General features: G+C 39.7%; 1 protein-coding gene across 1 annotated transcript; it reads left to right on the forward strand.

Moving 5' to 3' along the window:
• The first annotated feature begins 14 nt into the window (after positions 1-14).
• FZD10 (frizzled class receptor 10) lies at positions 15-1,863 on the forward strand. The gene has a single exon (XM_010160481.1). The coding sequence runs from the start codon at positions 20-22 to the stop codon at positions 1,775-1,777; it is 1,758 nt and encodes a 585-aa protein (XP_010158783.1). The 5' UTR covers positions 15-19; the 3' UTR covers positions 1,778-1,863.
• The last annotated feature ends 22,950 nt before the right edge of the window (positions 1,864-24,813 follow it).

Below are 24,813 nucleotides of genomic sequence, written 5' to 3' on the forward strand. Positions count from 1 at the left end.
GGCTGCCGCGGCCGCCACTATGGGGCCGGCGACGAGGAACTTGGTCCGGAGCCTGCCGCTGCTCTGCTGGCTGACCTGCCTCTGCGCGGGGATAAGCTCCATAGACATTGACCGCCCCGGGGACGGGAGGTGCCAGCCGATAGAAATCCCCATGTGCAAGGATATAGGGTACAACATGACGAGGATGCCTAACCTGATGGGACACGAAAACCAACGGGAAGCTGCCATCCAGCTGCACGAGTTTGCCCCCTTGGTGGAGTACGGTTGCCACAGCCATCTGAAATTTTTCCTCTGCTCCCTCTATGCCCCGATGTGCACGGAGCAGGTTTCTACTCCAATCCCAGCCTGCAGGGTGATGTGTGAGCAGGCGAGGCTGAAATGCTCCCCTATTATGGAGCAGTTCAATTTCAAATGGCCAGATTCCTTAGACTGCAGCAAACTGCCCAACAAGAACGACCCCAATTACCTCTGCATGGAAGCCCCCAACAACGGGTCGGATGAGCCACCCCGAGGGTCCAGCATGCTGCCTCCCATGTTTCGTCCGCAGAGGCCCAGCAGCGGCCACGACCTGCAGCAGCATAAGGACAGCCTCAGCAGAACCTCCTGTGAAAACCCTGGCAAGTTCCACCACGTGGAAAAGAGCGCTTCCTGCGCGCCGCTCTGCACTCCGGGGGTTGATGTGTACTGGAGCAAGGATGACAAACAGTTCGCTGTCATTTGGATTGCCATCTGGTCCATCCTGTGCTTCTTCTCCAGTGCTTTCACTGTACTCACTTTCCTGATAGATCCTCAGCGTTTCAAGTACCCCGAGAGGCCCATTATCTTCCTCTCAATGTGCTACTGCGTCTACTCGGTGGGGTACATTATTCGCCTCTTCTCAGGTGCTGAAAGTATTGCCTGTGACAGGGACAGCGGCCAACTCTATGTCATCCAGGAAGGACTGGAGAGCACTGGCTGCACCATTGTCTTCCTGGTTCTGTATTACTTTGGTATGGCAAGTTCCTTGTGGTGGGTAATCTTGACTTTGACGTGGTTTCTAGCAGCCGGGAAAAAGTGGGGGCACGAAGCAATTGAAGCAAACAGTAGCTACTTTCATTTGGCAGCGTGGGCCATTCCGGCTGTGAAGACCATAATGATCCTAGTTATGAGAAGGGTGGCTGGCGATGAGCTGACAGGGTTGTGCTATGTTGGAAGCATGGATGTGAATGCCTTGACGGGGTTTGTACTCATTCCTTTGGCTTGTTATCTAATCATTGGCACTTCTTTTATTCTTTCTGGTTTTGTGGCCCTTTTTCATATCAGGAGGGTGATGAAAACAGGTGGAGAAAATACTGACAAGCTGGAGAAACTTATGGTGAGGATTGGTGTCTTCTCAGTCTTGTATACGGTGCCTGCAACTTGTGTGATAGCTTGCTATTTTTATGAAAGACTTAATATGGATTATTGGAAAATTGTGGCAACTCAACAGAAATGCAAGATGAACAATCAGACTAAAAATTTAGACTGCATGATGAATAACTCTATTCCAGCAGTAGAGATTTTTATGGTCAAAATTTTTATGTTATTAGTTGTGGGCATTACTAGTGGTATGTGGATCTGGACTTCCAAGACTCTTCAGTCCTGGCAAAATGTTTGTAGTCGAAGATTAAAGAAGAGAAGTAGGAGAAAACCTGCAAGTGTTATTACAAGTAGTGGAATCTACAAAAAACCTCAACATCCACAGAAAACTCACCTTGCAAAATATGAATCGACATTACAACCACCCACTTGTGTGTGACCAGATTTTAGGAAAGACTATATCTCACTTTACAGACTTAGAAATGTCCACGGTAGCCATCAGAAATTAAAAAAATAAATGGTGCTTTTTTTGTCAGAGAACAGTTTTAATATCTCAAGGCAAAAAAATGTATCATGCTGAATTCAGGACCTGGTGAAAAACTGAAGGTAAATGTACTTACGGAAAGGTTTTCAGTGAAAGAAATATTGTGAATTAAAACAGTCTGTTCTGTTACTAATTTGTAGTCAAGTACTTCATCCAGCCCTCAGTTTGTTTGTTTTAAAAGAACACCCTATTTAACTTTTTCATGTAGCTGAGCTGGGTTTCCTACAGGTTTCTGAGTAACAAGGTATAGTCAAGTTTTATGGAGCAATGATTTTATTTTAAAAGTGCCCAAGTGAGCCTCGTCTCTTTAGGGAAACTAAGGTCCCAAAGAGGCCTATCCTCAGTAAGTATGCTATCTGTGAAAGCAACTTCCGTGCGAACTTTAAAAAAAGAGAAATCCTTTACAACTCCTCTCAGCCTAGTGGGTTTGGAGTGCCTAAAAATAGGTTCAATCTATAATGCTCACCAATATTCTTTCACTAAAAGAGAAACTTCCTGCACCAGACACAAACTTTGTGAATAAGAATAATGTGCAATACATTTTTTTTTCTTACCATGACATGAAAAGAGAAACAAGTATTTTGCTGTACATAAAGACAACAAAAGAAATCTCTTAACAAAAGAACTAAGAGGTCTAGTCCTCAGAAACCCTTTAGTGTTACATTTTGTGGCTTTTTAATGGAAATCAAGGCAATGTTATACACGTTTGGACTGATTTGTGCAAAAAAAAAAGGGGGGAGATCAATTCAAAGAGACCCAAAGGGCTTATTGACTCTTTCTATTGTTAAACAAATTCTCACTATGAATAGATCAAGAAGCACTAGATTCTGCAAAGGGAAGCTTTGTATAGAGTGATGCTCTTTACTGTGCTGGGGGTGCACAGTTTTGTGCTGTATATATTTGTAATATACAATTATTTTTCATGCTCCACTATTTTATTAAAAATAAAATATGTTCTTTAGTTTGATAATTTCGTGTGTTCTAAACTTTCTCGGATGTGCTTTGTAGTTAATAAACTTGTTTTCTCGATTATTTGATAAAAGCACGCTTTGAATATAATAGTTGTTATACTTGCAAGTATAAGCACGTAGAACAATTTACTCAAAAGAAATTTCGAGTTGGAATTACATAAATGGATTGTGAAGTTGCATCTTTCTGTGAGCCTCTGCAACCGAGAAAACTGAATGGGAAGAAGCTTTAGTGATGTAAAGAAGCTGCAGTGATGTAGAGCAGTACCATGTTTACAAAGCACTGAGATTACAACAGTGATCCTCGGTTAACACCCCTTTAAAATTTGCATAGGGTATGTTCAGCATGTTAAAGATAGCTGGCTCGCTTCAGCATGGTTTGAATCCAGTTCAGTCTCTACTATTCTGGGATTTTTTTTTTCCCCCCTTTTTTAACATTACTGAAAGTATCACTGTTACTTGGGAAAAGACTTCAGGAAGGTCAGGAGAAAGAAGAGGGGAAATATAAATACAGAATTTGAATACTACTTTAGGAAAGCGATCTGATACAGTTGAAACTGTAAATACGTTTTCAGCAAGTGTTTAGTGGAGCATGATTTTGTATGAAGCTGAGGTTTTCCATGCTGTTGACTAGCAGGCTGTGAGGGCACCTGGTGAGATGGCAGTACAGCCTCAGAGAGGTTGAGAGACCTTAATGGACTTCGGTAGAGTGAGGATCCCTGTGACAGTCATCTTGTGGCCAGGACCTTTATGACAGGAGGATCTTTTTAGTGGCCGGGTTTTTCAGTTTATCTGTGCGGTGCTGCAGATGAATGTTTGTCTTCTTGCAGTCGTCTTAAATGTTTCTAGCAATGACTAGGAACTTGAATGCCAAAAGTAATTTTGCAGGTGTTGTTAACGAGCTTTATGTCTAAAATGTGCGTATGCAAAGCATCTTGCAATACACAGTTTGTCGTGTGAGGAAGCATGAGATGTACGGTTTGACAGCCAGCTGTCATGGGTGCCCTGGCAGTTCATCCGGCCAGAGCACACCCTGTGGGAGCCGAGTGGGACATTGCACCAACCCAACCCGCTTCCGAAACACTGAATTCATGCCTTTGCAGCTGTATCTGCTCTAGTTCAGATCAATTATACTGGATCCTAAGAAACCCAAAGTTTTAAAGCAACATGCGTCTTCCAAATTGCCACAGGAATCAGTCAGAGATGTATTTTGCTATTGCGCGTGTCACCATGTCAGTAACGGGTCAGCCTCTCGCAGATTTCATCTCTGATGTGAAGGTTAGTGCTGGTTTTACTAGTGACAGATTTCTCTAGGGGATGATTTCAGGCTTTGCTCTAAAATACATCAGCCACTGAAATAAACATCTCACTGTTTTTGTAGAATATAGAACATGATTTTCTTTCATTGTTGATCATGTGGGTTTACAGTCTGCTACTAGGATTCTGGAAGAGAAAAAAAAAAATGTAGAAAGATGTTCAGCAGTGGCCGAATTCCTGATAATCACTTGTCAGCTTAGGCCCTTCTTGTCACCAGAGCAGAGCCGCAAGTTCTTCTATCAAAATGCCAAATATGAACACTTGGCTAGATGCATCGTGTTACAAATAGATTCTTGCTAAACTGTAAACTAAGTATTTAGATTTTATTGCAGCTTTGCTGTTATGAATGATTTTTTTTTCCTTTTTCCTGTATTTTTTTACTGGTAAGCACACTAGATTCTTCAATTGTAGAATGAAGCTGATTTCATTTCATCAGGACTAATGTACTGTAAATGCAGAAGGGTATAATGATTGCCTTTAAGGACATCTGAGGAGTGAATTAATTCAGAAATCGTGATTCTTACTGTCCCATAACTCCTAACAGTCTTAACAGTTTAATACTGAAGTTGTTACTTAAGGAATTGGACGCTTAGAACTGTTAGGGGAAAGTGATATACTGATTTCCACATTTCAGTGATTTAATGTAACACTATTAATAATTTAACTGATAATTTTATTTTTGTCTTAGCAGTCTGCACATTAGTTAAATTATAATGATAATAATAACACGAAGAAGTCTTTAAGAAAATATCACAAAAATATTCTATATTAAAATTAGCTTTCACATAAATTTTGTATTTTAGTAAAATCATGTTTGTAATTTTGCTTGTTGAATTTTATAGGATTTTTTCTCTCAGTACTGTCAAGGCCTATTGGGTATTTGCTTCACAGCTGATTTTTAAGGAAAGTATCTGTATATGGATATATTAACAGTTCAGTCACTCCACAGCAAACCTTTTGAGGAAGGAGTGCAAGAACAGAATGTCCTTCTGGAAAGGATATTTTGTGGCATTTATCAGATTAAAATATCTCCCAAAAAATCATTCTGTTTGTATACGTGCACTGTAAATCAAGAATCAGGTGTTTGCCACAGGCTTGTGTACAAGTGCTCTGTTCTCTCCTGTCGGAGCTGGAGATTACCCATGAGGGTAGAAATTGTCTCAAACTGTGTAGGTCGTGGCGATGCAGATTATGTCTCAACATTCAGGTAGAGATTCATGTGTTAGGCCAGGTAGAAGCAAGGCAGAAGGTTGGTTGCTTTTTGTTTGTTTGATTTTGGGTTGGGTGGGTTTTTTTTTTTTGGCACGGGTAGCTTGGTGAGTATTTTTGTTTACTGAAGAGATTAATGAGGTAAGAGTATGACATCAACAGGGAAAAATGGGATTCAGAACACCAACCCCCCCTCCACCCCACCCCCCCAAATTGTATTTACAATAACATGAGTCTTGTTTCTCAGTGAAATGTCAGTGCTTTCAAGGTGTGATGTATTAGGAACTGTGAACAGTGCAAGCACCATGGTTGAAAGGATGTGAGGAGCTCCGTCAAGGAATGTTCAGATCTCTTATCAGCTTTTTCCCAAAGTAGCATTTCATATGTGTGTTATTATGAAGCCATTATTCACGTATGGCTGTCATCCCATGGCTTCAAACTGTATGAAAAGCCCAGTAACAACAATGTCTGTAACATACACCCTGCTTATTCCAACACTTAAAATCTGTGGCTTCAAGGGGATGGTTCTGTAATGATGGGATATTATGTGCTCAGGTGGTCTTTTGATGACAGGTGGTCTCCCACAACAGATGGCCTCAAAGGAGGAACTTCAGTGCATTTCAGTTTAAAACATTTACACATTTCTTTAAAAAAAATTTGAAATGTTATCCTTGTGTAATGTTCTTAAGTATTTTAGACAGAGTAGCCAAGTTATTAACACTGACAGATGATAAATCAGGGCATCCTTTAAAAGGTGGGCGATGGTGATTATGTGGTCTTGGAGCTTGCTTTGATCAGAAGTGACAGGCCTGTAAGGTCTGTGCCACTCAATCCCCCCTGAAGGGAGATCAGCACCTGTTTGCACTTTGAGGCTCCCCTACCTCCCACTGCCTTCCAGCACTATTTCATCTTTTTTAACACACTTGATGTTGATTGGCTTTGAGCAAAGCCATTATTCATTTACAAAACACTCCTTGATGGAGCTTGCTCAGAACTGGAGCTCAGTAGCCTGTTTGTGCTGTTACAGTTAAGGTTGTATACACGTTCCCCTTACAGAAGCTTAATTTTCAGTGAGCTACAAGTTCAAATCAGCCCCGGTGCTAATATTAACCTGGCTTTGGTTTTGTTGGGGTTTTTTTTGTCCATACAATATTGGCCATGAATCAGTTCAGCTTGAGATTTCTGTGTCTTTATATGTTTATCCAGAACTGACATATGATCAGGCTTGTGAAACAAACAGGTCCTGGTTTGGTAGATCAGATTTCAGCTTAATAAATACTGTTCCGACTAGCCTTGTCTTCCTTGTGAAATGTAATGGGTATTTCTAGAAAATAGCACAAACCAAGGCTTTGACTTCACGAACGGCGGTACGACAAATCACAGAAGTGAGTCTCCACGGATTATTTCATGTTGTGTATGCAGGACTCTGGTATGGGCTTGCCAGTCTAGATGCAAATGCTGGCTGAAGGCAGCGGGATCTCATTAGTTAATTCTGGTGTGTCTGAGAACACATGTGGTTTGTGCCTGTCTGGTTTGGGAGCCCGATTCTGCTTTTCCTGTCGCAGCAAAGTTAAGGCTTTGGGGGTTGTACATCAAAGGCAGGACTGAGTGATCATTGTATATTCCTAAGGCATTGTTTAAAAAGGAATTCCTTCAATTTATTGTCACTAGTTTCTTCCTTCTATTCTTCAAGATCTCCTCACAGGTCTGCCCCAGTGAAATCAATGGGTGTCCAACTTCTTTCAGTATTCACTGTGAATCAAACTTCCTATCTCAGGGAAAGCATGTGCTGCATGAAAAGTTGTTATGTTTTACTTCTTTTTGTTTTCCACGTTGGAGCATTTTTGTGGAAAGTCTTGATGTAAATTCGTAATATGGAAACAAACAGTGAGGGATATATCAATTATGCTTTTAGTCGGGCTACTGTGTTTGAATGGACAAAGTATAGTCTGTTGCAAACCAAGTGTCATTTCAAGATGAAATTTAGAAATGTTGGGTGTTACTAATGTTGGAATGGAGTGGATTTTTTTTTTTTAGTTTATTTAGGCTTTTTGAGAACACTGCACTTATATTTATTGCAGAATGTTCAGTATTAATAAATATTTATTGCAGAATGCTCAGTATTAATAAATATGCATTTCCTGCTGGCAGGATACCCCATCAAAAATTCTTCAGTCAATTTATGTCTTTGTTTATGAGTCTACCTATTCCAAGGGGCTTAGACCTATAACATCCATGGGAGCTAATGATGGAGAGCAACATTTTGAATTGAGCCCACAATGTGCTCCTTGTTTCCTCCTTTCTTCACTGATCAGCACTTCTGTTCCCCTTCCCCTCTCTTCCACTGCCGATCAGTCTTTCATCATCTGCATGTGACTTGCTTCTCTTACCCTCCTCTCAAGTGATCCCATCCTTTTAGTCTCTAATCTGCCCACACACAGCTTTCTGTGGTACTGGCCAGTAGCTATGACTGCTTTGAGCTTTTTTGTTCAACGTAAACGAAAAGATATTTCAAAACTTGTGTTTTATCTTTCTTTTTGGATAAGGACTGTGGTAAGAAACAGAGGTTCAAAGTTCTGAGCTACCAAAGGTGCTGATGAACACAGGAGACTGTCAAGAAGAGACTGCCAGTTCTGAGCAGGTGCCTTAAACTTGAAAATACTCTTTTGTTGAAGACAAGTATTGTTTGATTCTCTTGTATATTTGTTATTTTATATTTCCTTTATCTGAGACTAATACCTATCTGTGTGAAATAATAAACAGGAAAGGGAGACAGATCTTTTGATCAGTTGATAAAACAGGAAAAAATCTTCTCCTTGCACTCAAAAGCTTTTAGCCTGAGGAGAGGTTTCTATGCCTCAAAGCTTGCAAGTTTTTCCCAGTTATACCCAGCTGGTCTAATAGAAACATTATACCTGCCTTCAGCCTATCGTTCTCATATCCTTAGTTCCTCACAGCTATAGCAATGCAACTCTTGAAACTACATTACAAATAGCAGTAAGGAGTCTGATTTTGACCTTTATGGTTCCTTAAACAAATTTTAAAACTGGCCTATGATCGCTACAATAATTTGATGACATTTGAAGTCATAGTGTTGAAATCTGGACCATTGATACTCTTTAGTTATACCCTTTTTAAGATTTTAGTGAATCTGGTCAGAATATTTCATATTGTCAGCATTTTGTCATGTAAACTGGTTTTTAAAGAAAGGCCAGGTATCTATTGAGGTTTTAGGCTTTTTAATTACTGTAGGTGTTGGGTTTTTTTGACTCCTGTAATCATTTTTCTTTTTTAAATTTTATAAAGGAATCTTTTTTGTTCTTTAGGATACTGATTTTAGCAACGAGATAAGACAGTTTCCCTAGACTTCTCATCCTTGTGCATCAGTCTCAGTGCAGCCTTTTAGTTTCTTCAATAAGCCTTTCTTGTTTGACATAGGACATGTTGGTAACATTTTCATAAGCTATTCCTTGACAATTAGTAGAGAATAAAAACCAAGCTACATGTCTACATATGATTTTTATGCAAAATTAACTTGATCAATTTGAAAATAGATTAAAAAAATAATGGTAAGTATAAAGGTAATTTTAGGGACAGAGCACTGGACCAAGTAGAGTAAATCTGAACCATGGTGTTTGGAAGATCAAGTCTTACTTTAGATGGTTTGGAGCTGGCAAATCTTTTTAGTTAAGTAACTTCCCTCTTAGAAATTTTGGCAATTGAAGCATAAGGTGAGGACTATAAACATAATGCAATAGTTCCATTATACTGTATCTTCTTGACAATTTAAGGTAATAGGTGCTGCCGGTTTATGGAACAGCACTACTGCTGGGTTTGGATTTTTATTCACAACCACAGCTACTAAATTTTCTAATCTTTATGCCTTCTTTAGGATAGTGGTAGTGTTTGCACGAGAGTGGCTGTTACAAACACTGTCATGGTTAAGAAGGGACAGACAAAAATCTTTTCCTACAATTTCGAGTCAGCTCAAGCCAGTGTTTCTGGGGGGGCTATCTAAAACTTAGCTTGTCCTTCCTCCTGTGTTCTTTTATATCTCTGTACAGCTCAGCCCTGAATTCCAGGTGGCTTGGGACAGACCAGTAGGTATATTTTGTTAGTTCTGGGACAATCATAACTGAAGAATCATCCAGACAATTTAATTAGCAAGGGTGAGCCTGTGTTTTAGCTGACTTTCAGCTCAGCTTGTCTGAAGCAGGACTGGAGTGCTTGAAATCTTTGCTGAAACACATACCCCAAAATTTTGAAGCATACATTTACTGCCACTCACAACACGATCCGTAGGCAATGCAAACTGTACTCCTACACAGCTTTTGGGAAGTGTCTTACAAGGACGTAGCTGCAAACCTGGGTAGTATTCTTTGCTTTGTTTCAGTCTTTCTACTGAGATAGGGACATAAGGAGTGGACCAAATTTTGTATTTCTTTTCACACTCTGGAATAGCTCTTCAAGAACCTCCATTGTATACCTAACAAGGAAAATTGTGCGGAAGAGACTTCCGAATCTTGAGTGCTGTAGGGTTGTCTTTGACAGCAAATTTCACAATAAAGTAAGCACTGGCTGAGTGTATCTGTATGGGGTGAGTTAAAACTTTGCATATTGCGAGTTTCTCTAAAAAACAAAGGAGGAAAAAAATGAGTATAGGTGCTACGTAGGCAAAACATACTGAGAACAGAAACCATGGGAGAGGAGGAAGGAAGGCACCAACTGCCTCAAGGGACTTGTCATTATGTAAGTGCTAAAGCTAGAGATAACACAAACTCAACTGCTTATTTTTTGCGCATAATCTAATCTGGTTCCCAGGAGCTTTGGTTTCCATCGTACTGGTCTGACCCACTACTCTCTTCACTGATACAGAAACGGCATTCACAGATTTTGATGTTCCATGACGCCCTGGTTATTGGGTTTAAGTGTAGCAATCTTTACAGTGGAATCTGATTCTCTAATTTTATGCACAGTATTTTACACAATTAGAAGGGAAGAGTATTACAGTGTTACGTCTTTTGATAAACTGAAGTTGCCAACCTATGGTTTTTGAAGCAAATTACAATGCAGCGACAGAGAAGGTTGAAGAATAATCAAATTCAGAACTCCAGCCATTACTGGTTTTGTTAATTAACTTATCTGGGGCAACAGGTTCTCCTGCATGTTGTTTTGAGATTTTCACCCTTAGAAGCCCGCATAGGTTGGACTGTGAAGGAGTGTATTATGTAGCTCTTTGATCAGGTTTGAAAATTACTCAAAGCCTTTCATTTGCAGGATATGATAAAACCAAAATGTTATAGGCAGAAAAAGGTATGTTCTTTACTCCTTTTTTTCAACATCCAAATTTGGCTTCATATGGACTTTTGATGGTTAGTGACTTCTGAACGAGGTAGTTAATGAACCAGATTCTGCTTTTATTAAGTAGCACTACCTCGTTCAGAAATCACTAACCATCCTACAGTACCTAACCCACAGTCCATGCCCATGGAAGAATTCCTGTTTCCAGATTGAAGAGAACCAGAACATTTTTTTCCCTTTATCACTCACAGTAGCAGTGGAGGTTTTGTATACTTTTGTACTCGTTGGAAGTACTTTTGTGGCAGAAGCTGTTTCAGTTTGGCAACCCCTGTTCACGTCCCTCTCCTGCAGGTAATCTCCCATTTGACCGCGTGTACCCACCTTCTTGTGTTAATGATCATTGTTCGCTGGGTATTTAAAGCATCAAAGAGCTGCTGTTTGAAATGCAACCTTAAGCAAACTACCCATGTCGACAGCAGAACCCAGAATGCAGGAGCCTGACGCTCTGGTTCCTTGTTTGATGTGTTTAACACAACATACATATCTACAACTTGGCATTTAAAAACATCAACAAAAACAAACACGTTAGTGTCATTTACATAACAAAAAAGTTCCTTGGACTTGCAGGGAGGTTCCTTTGAAATGCACGCTAGTTTCTGTCACTGATGGCAGAGGGATCTGTCTAGTCAGGAGCTCAACCTCTTGTTTCATACACACACCAAAAGGCAGAATTTGAGTAAATGAAACCTATTCTTTCCACATGCCAGGGCATTAAAACAAACAAAAAACTGCAAACCAAAAAAACAACCACCAAAAATCCCAAAACAACAAGAACAAACTCCCCCAAACCCCCAAAATAACAAACCAAACAAAACCATCACACCAGGGGCTCTACCATTATATACTTTTCCTAAAGTAGTCTTTTTAAAGCACTGATCCAGTGAAAACTTTGCAACTGATTTTAACAATTGCAGTATCAGCTTGTGATTGATGTAAAAGGCTGCAGGTTGTTCCAGTAATAACCCTAGGTCACTACAGTGTGTGATTCATGACTAGGTTTTTTCATTATATCCGTTTCAAAACCATACACTACTCAAATACTTTAGTCTGTGAGTAGTTTAGTAAATGTATATAACAGAATAGCCCTTTCTGTCATCACAACCTGACAACATATAAAACTCTCACCGTGAGAATATTGAGTATGTTGCTGTTTCAAATCAGTAAACCTTTCAAGGCACGTTTAATAATTTGGATCTGAACTTTAAATGTACAAGCAGCACTTCAAGGCACTTATGTAGTGATTTTTTTTCTTTTCCTTGTCTTACAAAGAAGGGCTCCCTAAATTATCTCCTTTTCATTCTGATTATTTGCAGAAATTATTTCTGTAAACAAAAAAAGCAATCAGCAAAACAAATTCTCAAGTTAATGAGAGCAGTTCATGTTAGGAGAGGAATGGTTGGTTTCTATTTGTTTTCTGTGTTTCCCATGGGATGAGTGACACGTAAAGAATGTGTTACTGGTATATCTCAGAGCTCTGATGAAAAATAAATGATAGTACAGTAAAAGTGACAGTAAAGTAGTCCCTTAAAACACATTGTGGCCCTCTATAGTGCAGAATGTTCAGAATTTCCTGAATTTGAGTCTGCTATCTTAGATCTTTATATGGCTTCAGCTAGTGTAATATCTGATCACCCCAAACTATAACATTTGTTAATCTAAATATTAACAGCAAATCTATATCATCCTATTACAGATAGTGAACTGAAACACAACAGAGTGTAGACTAGTCGTTCCCAGCTAGTGAGGCCTGAACCTGTTAGCAGGGAGGCACAGCTGAGTGGCTGCAGGCACTGCAGAGCAGCTGACTCACACAGAGATGGAGGGGTAAATCACCCCCAGTCAGCTGAGCTGGGAGCCACAGTTTTTGGTTACAGCATCAACATTGTCTTGCATCTGCATGAAGCAGTGGTTCCCACAGGTGCTGTGGAAGAGGTGCTTTGGGAAGACACCAGGAGCAGAGTATCACTGTCTTTCAGGAAGAAGTAAGAGCTGACTGATGATATCTGGCCAGTGTGCTCCCAGTTCCAGAAAATTACTGAAGCCACTACGCTTGTCTCTCACAGGGCAAGGTGATATCTTGGCAGGGCTCCCATAACCTCCTGGATTCCTGTGGGTAATGAGGAACCAGCTTTTTTGTATAAGGGCAAGACTGATATCTTGCTTCTGTGCTGGCACTTTCATCTTCGTAAATTCAGTGAGAACAAAACCTTGAATTACCAGTCTAAAATGTAGGAGTGAAGCTAAGGCAGAGCAAGGGAAGGGATATGGCTTTTGAAGGAGGGTTTGACCGGTAGAAGGTTGGAAGACCATGTAGCTCGGTATATTGAAGATACATGAATGCCTAGTGAATTCTCATGTTTTATAAAATACAGCACATTATTGGAAGTTTAAGTTTTTAATTTCTTATTTTATAAATATTCAAAACCAGTCCCTATAATGAGGTTCTGGGAGCAATCAAAACTTCATATCACGGGCAATAAGAGAGCAGATAGTTCTTCCTGTGACAATATGATTGCAACATAGTACACTAGCATTCCCAGTTTAGCACTTCATGGAAGAGTTACTGCACCTCAGCTTTAGATGTTACAATATAACCTTTGATTATTGATGATTTATTCTGCTAGTGTATAGTTACTGTATAGTCAAGATACTTTTCATTACAGTCACTCCTTTTTGCTGGAGAAGTTTCATTCGTCTGCCAAAATATAGCATTTTCCACAGGTTGTTTAAGAAATCTCCCTCAGATATATAAGACTTAGAGTTTTCATTAGTTCATGGATAGGATGATAGCTCTAGAACTGAGTTCAGAACTGCCAAAAGACACAGAAAATGTCCCTTTGGGAAAAGCTTGTAGAACCTTTCTGAGAAAGGGTGAGAAAGAAAACATGTAGGATTGTTTTGAAAACAGTGGAGCAGACTGGACCTAGCATGGTTGTCACTACAGACAGGAATCAAGCATTCTCTGAAATTTTGGCAGAAAAAGTGGTGAAAAACAGAGATGGTGAACAAATAGTCTCCATCACGTGAAGAGGATGTCTTTTTTACCGAACCGTTTCCAGGCAGTGAAGACAGTAGCTGAGATCTGCTGTGGTAGGGTCCATGCTCTGTCCAGGTCCTAAAAGTCATGTAACTACAAAAGAAGTTTGAGGCAGCTGATCCCATCAGCTCGGTGGATCATTCTCATAAAGAATAAATTATGACACATTTACAAATTCTGTTCTGGCTCTTGTTCCCCAAATAGGAATCTTTAAAACATGTTGAAAATTATATGACCATGGTCTGTATTATTGCAGTGGCTGTAAAAACGCTGTAGTTTACTTGGGGTTTTTTTACACTAAATTCTCTTTGTTCATGATCCTGGCACAGTTTGGGGTTGGTCACTATGCTATGGGAGTGCCTGTGCCAGTCAGAAACAGGGCAGATGCAATTACTGGAAAAGCATCTTTTCCTGTCAGTTAGGAATTTTTTTCAGCGAGGAAAAGGAAAAAATGGCCTGTTTCTATTTTTCCTTTATACTGCTCCACCTATTAATTATGCCACACACCCTCAGCAAGCATAATACAGACAAGAAAGACTGGCCTCAGTGATCTTAATAACTGCAAAAACCAGTATGTCCATTATACTTTGGCTTCAGCAGATGAATAACATTCATGGACACAGGAAATGTGTGGAATACCTAGAGAAAGCTCAACTTATATTTAGGAGGAATGAATAAGTAAAAGGGCCTTATCTCTAGGTATTTACCAGTTATCACTGTGGTTTGAATTGCGTAAGGGTAGGAGGGGAACCATGCCCCTTTCCACCCATCAGTCTCCACCCATGGCAGCATGGTGTTAATGGAATGTTAGGCATGAGGGATAATTAAAAGCATTGTAATAACTGCACAGAATGTGTCACCCTTGCCTGCAACTTCACCGTCATCTCAATTCACACCCTACCCCTTTCTTTTTGCTCCACCCAAGCTTTGGTTTCCTTCACTCACTCATGACTTGTGTGCTATCTTTCCATGCTGGCAGAAACAGCCTCCCGCTTTCTGTTGCCTTTCCTCCAGAATAACAACTGGTCTGTTCATCATTGTGCTGCTGTATCATGACGACCAAATCCATGAAGTTGCCAAACACTGATTGAATCAGTATCAGCCATAATCAATATTCTAATCTATGAACAACTGACCATAATTTCCACACAGGTAGGATAAAAGCCAGGCTGCAAGTACATGATGGAAGATGAGCAAAACCAAAAGAAATAGGTATATTATTAGTGAGGGAAGATGGGCCTCAGCTGGTCTATCTCCTATGCTGAGCTGGCATTCATGTGACCCTGTCACAGGGGGCAGGATAGATGTGACTGGTTTGTGACATGGATGTTCAAATCGTTCTCAGAAGAGTATGTGACTTGAAGCCATTGAAACTGATTCCTGTGGAATCAGCATTTGCTCAGTAATACTCCACTCATCCGCCTTTTCTTTTTCCAGTACTTTGTGCCTTACTAACAAACGAACAGGTTAAGAACAGGAGAGTGTTGCAGAAGACACAAGGCTGGTTTCCTAGCTAAACTAGGAACTCACCTGCTAATGGGTTCCTCTGGTGAGCTGCAGGCTTTAGGAGAACAATTCCAGTCTTAGGTGGGCCATATCATTTACCAGAAGTGAGTACAGATTTCTACTTTGAACACTCAATTTTTGAGATAAAATGAATCAGCTTGAGCAAATCAAGGACAATTAGCTCTTGGCGTAGCTTTGGTCAACAATGGACCATACAGAATGATCATACATTTTCAAGTTGATGGGACGGATTCTGTTCTTCCTGATAGCAGTATTAATGAGAAGTAATCCCATCAGCTTCAACAAGGTACATAGATGCATTCTGTGACAGCTGGGAATGGCCTTTGGATTTACTGTCATAAACTATGTGTGTGCCTGTTCTCTTAACTGCTTTTCCTAGTTAGCTCAGTAAGTGCATGGAAGAGATCAACTATTAGGAGGGAATCTTCAGGTAGATTTTTCACCTGGTGTTTTAAGTCATGAGTATTTGATTCACCCCTATACCCCATGGATTTAAAAAGCTGCTTGAACTCTGCTTCCATTCATGTTCATTTTTTACAAACACCATGGTGTATGGACACTAGCTAACTGTAAGGGACAGAAAGGATGTTTTCCATGTTGATGCATAATTTGTCTACTTTTTTTTTCCTCAGCGGTGATCGAAACTCACAGAAAAAAAACATGTTATTTGATTATTAATACTTTTTAATTTGGGTGGTTCTGAGTATTTAAACCCATCAGTATTATATTTTGTTGTTTAGCTAATCAGGGAGGGGTGGGGTGGGTGGAGAGGGCGTTGCTCTTACAAAAGAAATTCCCCTCCTATCCAAACTAAAATCTCATCACATCTTTCTGACAGCGGTTTGGCTAAAATCTCTGGTCCTTTCCTTTTCTGAAAATGGAATGGAGTGGAAATATTGTCATCCTCAGGGTGTAGAATGGGAACTCTATTTTTTTACTTTTTTCCTCTCTAGTTCATCACAACTAAGCTCTGTGGATACATGAAAATATCTTTTTGTATCCTGCTTCTAAACCCCCTTTTCTGTCTTTCTCTGAAGCACTGGAGGTTGGCCACAGCTTGAGGATGGATTTGGCAAGTTGTATTAAACTTCCAGATGCCTGGCTGATGAGTCTTGCTCACACACCCAGAGCTAGGCTGATTGCCTGATTTGGGGTCAGGAAAGAAGGAATTTTCTCTCAGGTCAGACTGGCAGAGAACACAGAGTCTTTTAGATTGATTTCCCCCTCCTCCCTGCCCCCCTCCTGTAGTGTGCAACACACATACTAGTCATCTAAGAAATACAGTGCTTAGCAGAGCAAAAATCACTGCTGATAGACTTCATCTTTTCTGTCCTCTTCCTAATAGTAATTATTATTTTGTTCCTCAGCCTTTTACTTCAGGCTACACTTCACGGTATGACGGTGGGAAGTGTCTGTGATGGGTAGGGAGTACCAATTTTGTGGACCCTTCTGGATGAGCAGCTATTGCATGGTTGTCTCTGACTAAGGAATTCTGGAGTTGATGATTGAGATGCTCTTTTCTAATAAAAAGCTTCAATGTGGGAAAAAACCCCAATAACAAACCAGCTGTTGGAAACAAACACTGATATTTTGACCACTATGCAGCTAAACCATTTCTTTTTGGATTAAAAAGAGATGTTTTGCAGATATACTCTGTTATTTTTAAACTCGGATGATCTAGAATTTAATAGAGAGGGGGAGAGATTGTGGCTCAGTGCTAAGTTTTGTCCTACAACAGAAATCTTCAGAATTCCATCCTTTCTGGCATTTGGAAGCATGGCAATATCTGTTTCTGCAGATGACTTCTTCCCAAGTGAGAATGCCCAGTTCCATTTAACTGCCTACTCAGGTTACTGTGTGACACACAGAATTAACAGATGACTCAGCTTTTATATAAGGATGGAGAAACCTCTAGGCCTTCTGTCCTTTGATTTACCTACTGGATCTCAGTGAAAGTGCAGGACAGGATTACAAGGGCTGAAGGCTGTTGGTACCACGAAAGTGCAAATTGAAGAAATGCAGATTACCCAGCTATACAACTATTAGCTGTATATTCAGGCAGGTAATTTCAGGCCCCAAATACAAATTCAGATGAAAGAAGAATGTTTAAATTTCTTTTCTTTGAAAATTTTGAGCTCTGTGTACAGTCCTACAGAGCAGTGAAACCTTAGCACATCTCTTTCCTGAGATTTTTCAGCTTCTGCAATTTCATCGATTGTTTCCCACACAGAATTATGTGCTGCAAAGTGCGTTTTCTGGATCTCCAAGAATGAACATTGACCTTATTCTAGGGAATATCTTTTTTTTGTATAGCATGGATTTCTTGTGGGCTTTGATGGATTAAGAGAGCGATGTTTCTTCTTTTCATCATTTTTAATAATGAATAATAAAAATACTCAACAATATCTGTGTTCTGTTCTAAGAAGCTGAGTACTTCACATAAGTATTTGGTAAGCAAGATTTTTCTAGCAGCTGACTTTTCATTGGTTTTATCCACATTAAAATTTCATCTGCCAGGTGATTTCTCAATTAATGTATCGTTATGTAGTCCACATAAATAATATTGGTTTTCAACCATATTAAAAAAATAAAAGGCAGAGGTAACCAAAGCATATGCAACTGTTACAAAGCTTCATTGATTTTGTAGGAGATTACCCAATTTTTATCACCTGATCATTTCAATCCAGAATATTGAATTGTGGTTTACTTTGAAAGTTGGTACTTGCAAATTGCATAGAATTATCTGCTTTTTTTCTGGCTCATTGATGTCCACAGTAGAGACACTAGTTGCACAGTTAGATAATGCTTTTTTAACTGCCAGTCCTCCACATTCAACTTGGACTCTAAGAGCTAAGCAGGGTTCTCTCCATTTTGTACATCACTGTAATTAAAGCCTCATATGCATCATCATGCTTTCAGTAATAGCCCTGTAGTACACTCATCTCATCAACACTTGAAAGGTTCTTTTGCAATTAATGATTTTGCTCAGATGTAAGCAATTGCCCTGTGCTGGACAGACAGATGATAGTCAGGGTGGTTACTTAGGCAGGGTGGTCAAAACAGAATTTATAAACTATACCCGATTTAATTTCCTCTCTTTTTAAAAACTGCAGTATTGATTTCATTGTGTTGGTTTGTTTTTAAACAAGAACACTGATTTTTGATTTTGCAAAGGAAAAATCCAAGTAAAAATCTCAACACTGCTATAAGCTTTGATGTTTCCTTCCTTTCTGTCATCCCCACCAACATTTGGGTGTACAACCTGAACTCTAATTTTGCCTTACTTTTTTTCTCTGTAGTTCATCACATCCAAGCTGTGTGGAAAGGATTAATTTTCTGCTTGTAGAACACATCTAAAATCCTTCTTTTCTTCCCTAAATACAGGGTGAATTGCAGATTCCTCATATTGTATCTGAGTAGCTATAACCTCTTTTTGCCCATACCAGTAAATTCCATCTTATCTCAATTTTATCATCAACACAGTACTGCAGAGATTATCTTCCTGGTTTCTTGGTTGGATTGTGTTGTGCCATGATCTGATCTGTTTGTGACTTGCCTTTACAAGATGCCCCTTCACCACTTCAAATACTTCCAAGGCCCTTTGTGGATTTCATTGCCTAATGTCTCTTACACACTAGCTAGGTGTCATATCCACACCTACTCCTTTTGATGTCACCTTTATCACTTAATTATTATTTTTCAGTTAAGCCCCTTTGCTTTTTTTGTATTACTTCTGTGTACAGGTGGAGCACCTCTTAAACATCTGCTAAGTAATTGCATTGTAATCCCTCTAATGCCTTCTAAAATGTCTGCTCTGATGTGATGTCTGTACAAAGATAGCACTGGTTAAACACCTGGTGTAATACGATTGCTTCTTGTTGTGCTACCAGTATCAGTGGTCAGATTCCATGTGTTTCTCCTGCCCATCATCTTCCATAAACTCTCTGGGTCAAGAACCCCCAGTTCTTTTGTACGTGTTGGGGCACTGCACAGTGGATTCTGATCCATCACCAAGACTCCCTAGTGTACCTGCAATGAAGATAATACATTATTATAATTATTTAGGATAATTGTGTGACAACTGGCATTGTGTCTGGTAAGCTGGGTAATCAAATCTTCTGCTCGAGGAGATCAGCTGATTGCCACTTTGGTTGAGAAAGAATTATTGTATCACTTGTAAGCAGCCTTACAAAACCAGTCAGGTGCATTCTTTTCACCTCCCTCTGAAGCATTTGTTGTGTTTCTGTCATAATCACACTCTGTCACATTAAATGCTTTTTTAGAAGTGATGGACTGTAATAGCTCTTCCCCTATTGTCCCTACCTAGGCCCCAGTCCACTCTCTGGCAGTTTTAAAAACACTTTGAAAATCCCACCCTTTGTCACCTGTCTTTAATCCTATTCATCTATGTAGTAACAAACTTTTAGCTATGATTCGAGTGTAAACTATGAACATTTGTAAAAATTCTCACAGCTGCATGAGTCTTAAGGTTTTGTTCCCTCTTGATTAAATATTTGGGGTTTTTGCTTAGCATTCATTAATGCCAAAAGAGCCTTTGATCTTTCTTCCACTAGGGTGTGGAATCTGCCTCTTGTTAGCCAGTACCAAGGCTAAACAGGTACTGAATTACTTTTGATTACACAGCTAAACCTCTTTAACAGAAGAAAGATATTTGTTTACTTATCTGTATCTGTAATAACAGGTGCATCAGGAGCTTGTGGGGAGACTGTACAATGAAAGCCTTCACCTACTTAATCAAAATTGGATGTCTTTTTTTCAAGTTATAAACTTTTTTACATAGTATGGTCAATACAGCCTCTTAAGGCTAGGCATTCTGAATAGAGAACTCCATAGTCAAGGGAGAGCCACTAATTTACTATGAGCATAAAACAGTTCCTATTAATTGTTTTCTTGAACTATTTCCTGCCTTTGTGGAGCCACAGATGTGATCTGGAAGGCTCTGAGTCAAGCTCTATTGAAACAAACTCTTTCTCAAGTGCTATAGGTAGGAAATGCCTTTAATGGCTGGTTTAATAAGAGAAGGGGAAAAATAGAGAAAAGAGCAGAAATAATATAGAAATGGAACAGGAAATAATGAGGGATTGAGAAGGGGAGCAAGAAACCAAAACCAGGACCTGATCTGATTAACTTCACAGTTTTGCTCTGCATTTGCTCTTCGTCAGGAATTTGGCACAGCAGAAAGCGATGGATTTTGTTTGAGATGGTGATTGCTGAGAGGAACTGCAGCAAGATGGGTTTTTAAGGTCTTACTCTCAGTGAAGTGCTATAGTGCTGTATGTTGCAATGCATATACCCCTTTGCTTAGACCTTACTTTCTACCCTAAGGCCTTAGTCTCTCGCTGGCCAAATTCCTACATTTAAAATTGGGGTGACAATACTGTTCATCTTCACTGGAAGGAAACAGGGGGACTCGCATTCATTCAAGGATGTGAGGATCCTATTACTATGGGAAAGGTGACCGTTTAAATACATAGAAGAGACAGCAAAGCTAATCTATGGTAAGAAGTTGGCCATTCTAATTGTAAGTGTTACAGGGTAAACAAAACTGTAGATGGTGTTTCAGACCTATTTTTATCTTGTTATACTAAGGAAATAAGGTTTATACATTCACAGTGTTTATCTGTTCCCTCCTTATATTTCTGTTCACCCTATCAGCTTAGTTCCACTAAATTTCTCCTAAAAAGGAGGTCTGAGGAACTTAAATTCCCATGTTTCAGGAGTTCAGCAGTCAGAGTACAAGGTAGGGAAGGCTCTGCTCTCACACACTTAGTTTAGGCAGCCTGGTAGTGCGGGCATATCTCGTGGCCTAGCAGTGCATTCAAACCAGCTGGTTAACCAGTGCAAATGTAGATTCATGCCTGTCAAAGCTTTTCCTATTTCTTGCTCATCCAGGAAGGCAAACGAAGGTAGCTGGGGAACATGGGAGAAAGCTGTTGTGGGGAATCATAACGGCAATGAGAAAAAGCAGGGCGTATTATGGAAAAGGATTTAAGGCATGTCTTGGTTCGGTAGTGAGAGAATCACTCGAGGTATTGCAAGAGTTGAAGTTGTTACCTAGAGATATTGTCCCTGGTGATAGAGGGGGGGAAGCATAGAGCTTGCTTTTTGTTCATTCTGGAAAAAAGGGGAAAACACAAGACAGAAAACAAGGTGGTTTGGTTTTTTTTTTTAATGCCTTTTTTTTCCTCCTATGAGAACATTAACATCAGAAGAAACAAATCAAAAAGGATAACAAACAAAAAAGTAAGGGACAGATACTGTAGGTCTCTACAGTGATTTCTAATTTATTTGTACTTTTCAATTTTCAACAAATTCCAAGCTCTTACTAACTCTAAAGTCAGCATTGTTACCAAAGAGCAGCTGTTACAGTGTAAACATTGCTAACTCTGTTAGCCTTGCCATGGTCTAAATTAAAGAATTAGAAGAAGCAAACCCACAAAAATGGAGACATGGCCATCTTTTATCCCTTTCACCTAAGTTGTATGTGAACTTCAAAGTCTAATTAAAACAATTTAAATACTAATCTGATTAAACACATGTGATTTCATTTCATTTTTCCTTTAGTTAGAATGAGATTATTAATGCAAAGAAGTTCTATTAATTCAAGCTGAGTTAAAATCAGAAGAAGTTAGAAAATCCTAGAGTTACCATAATATAGGCTATGAACTCTAAAAGCTTTGCTTTTGAGATAGCTCTCTTTTAATGCAGTTCTGCTGGAGACAGGGTAGTTCCAGCTGTTTACAGGTAAAATATGTAACTGTTTGTGGAAGAAGTTGTATTATTAACCCCCACTGTCTGCACCGAGGTAGAACCCTCTCTGCTCATCTGTATATCTAGAGAGACAAGTGCAAGCAAGCAAACCCTAATTACAGTGGGGTAGCACTGGAGACAAATGTGTTTGAACCCTACCTCCTCCTGCTGCCCAGGAAGAGAAGTTGCACATCTGGGTTATGCCTGAGAGGAGAGAGATTTAAGTTTCTGCGAGTGTTTGGAGAGGGGGGAAGTCTGGAGATGGAGCCAGAGACATAGAGTATCTGTGGCGGTATGGATTGTTTGACAGGATTCTGAGCCTTATTGGCAAATGTCACTTTAAACTGTTTTAATTAATCTGTTTGCTAAATCATTCTAATAATTGTCAGCAATTCCATATTAAGGTATGTGTGATGTATCTTCCAAAAATTCCTTGCTGCCATGCACAAACATGCATTTCACACATGCAGCCTGGGTGAAAGAATAAGTGAATGGACCATTCTGAGACCAGAGGTTCAAAAGGTTTTCTGCTTGGAACACTGTAAAAGTACTTGGAAAGTAATTAATGACTTACCCTACTCTGATGCAGGAAGTCTGAATCCCCGGGGGATTCATCTTACCGTACTCTGAAACCAGGACAGGACTATTCTCTCCTTGCAAAAGATTCTGAGAGTACTGAACACCTGTCCAGTCTGTCCCATTTCAAATATGAATCAGATGCTTTTCAGATACATGAGCTGTAAGGATTAAATGTTCCTTTGTCCAAAATAGCAATGAGAGGTGATACCAATGAAGACATATGTCTCTTTCCAACCCCTCCCTGCATTGCTTGTCAGCATTTTCACATAGGTCCCCTGCCACACTTAACAGTTACGGTGCCAGGAATGATTAATATTTGGGTTTATTTATTCTTGTATTGTTTGTGCTACATAGGGGCTTACTGTGTCACAGACAGAGTAAACGAAACCAGCCTGTATGGGATGATTAGCCTATACAATTAAAGCCACTCAAGAAGCTGAGATCATCCGTTCTGACACAGCCACTCTGTCTCACACACACGCACTTACAGAGAGAAAAGGATCTTTAGCTTACCAGGGAACAAAGCTTAGTATCACATCCAGCAAGCCTCATTCAAAACCCAAGAAGAGGATGGTATCTAAATTCCTGAGACTTTCCAGCTAGTCTGTTGGATACCATGGATGCAAAAAGCTCTTTGATGATACAGTCACTTGATTGAGGGGAAGGGAGCAGCAGCTTTTGAGTTACTTGCAAGTTCTCCAAACAAGGCTTTCTTTTTTTTTGCCTCTGCATACTGTTAGGCTGTGTTTCCGTGCCCTGTTAGAACGGGCTGAAGAAATCCTCATTCCTGCTTATTCCTGGCCCCTTTATTCTTTTCTTCTGAATCAGTGCTTTATTTCTGTGACATTTTCTTGTTTAAAAATAGTAACTGGGGAAAAAGTAGAAGCAAGGTTTGTTTTTTGTTGGTTTTGCTTTCAAAACCGATACAAGATCTGGTATTGAGCACAACCATCCAAACACTGAATCAGCACAATGGGACAGATGGTAATCTGTGACGAACATGCAGAAATGAGCAGCTGTTGGAAGAGAAACCAGGAATCTCTTTTGCTGGACTTACGGCCAGTGGAATAGTAACACAGGCTCCTGCATGCCCTTATACTGCCATGTATGGCAACTCTCCCCATTAGGCTACTCTGGTATTTTTAGCTAACAATTTTAAGAGTTGTTTCAATGAATCATTACCATTGTTATCTTCTGCTACAGTGAGTAGCTGTGAACAATACACCAATAATTCAGGAGCAAGAATCTTAAGGAAATAAAATGATTGAGGATAGGGGTTGTAGAAGGGCAAGTAAGGAAGTAGGTGACCTCTGAAAAAATAAAGGGGAGTAAGGTCACTGTGGATCAGAAATGAAGTGAGTAAATAGAACAGCTTTCATTCAAATTTTAAATACATTTACTTTCCCCTTTCTATATACAGTTACAGATATATAGATATATTTAGCTCTCCTGCTACCATACGTATTGTAGCAGTACCTCTGAGTTTCAGTTCTGGCTCAAGACATCTGTGCTAACATAGACCAAAAAGACTGTCCCTGCCCTAAATAACTTTTTCTGACTACTATAATATGATATTAGCAGGGCTTTGCAGCTACAAGAATCAGCTGTAAAAGGATGTTAAATCTAGGCCACTGCAAAAAGAATCTAATGAAATAAGGGGAGGGCTGGAAAAGGAAGGAAAGAAAGTGAAACAGTAAAGATTATCACTGGGAAAATATGTCCCACTTTGAGGTTTTTCCTTCCATGTACTCCATTCAGAAAAGGACACAGGTGAAGATGAAAGGGAAATTCTATAAATCACATCACAAAAAATGGCAACATGACAATGTGAAAAAACCCAGCCAAATGGTTTGTGAGCCGATCACTGAAGCAGTACCAGGAGACATCCGCACTCCGGACATAAGTGTTCATTTAGAGTAGGGTATAATTAAAGGCAGAATTTGTCCTACCTGACAGAGAGAATAAAGTGTGTGTACCAAAACTTCTTGTCCTACACCCTGATGGAAGGACAAAGCAAAACTTGGCACCAACTGCCTCTGTTTGAAAATTACTGGAAGTGTAACAATAACACCAAATGTTAAGGAACGCCTAAACAATTTGACTGAGGGGTGTGATATATCTCATTATGCAATGGGAGTTAATGACTTAATCCAAGCATGCTT

This window comes from Eurypyga helias, unplaced genomic scaffold, assembly GCF_000690775.1.
Source record: "Eurypyga helias isolate BGI_N326 unplaced genomic scaffold, ASM69077v1 scaffold22930, whole genome shotgun sequence".
NCBI classification, from domain to species: domain Eukaryota; kingdom Metazoa; phylum Chordata; class Aves; order Eurypygiformes; family Eurypygidae; genus Eurypyga; species Eurypyga helias.

Excerpts from the sequence above, each read along its gene's own strand:
- FZD10 (XM_010160481.1), top strand. The coding sequence starts at position 20 with ATGGGGCCGGCGACGAGGAACTTGGTCCGGAGCCTGCCGCTGCTCTGC.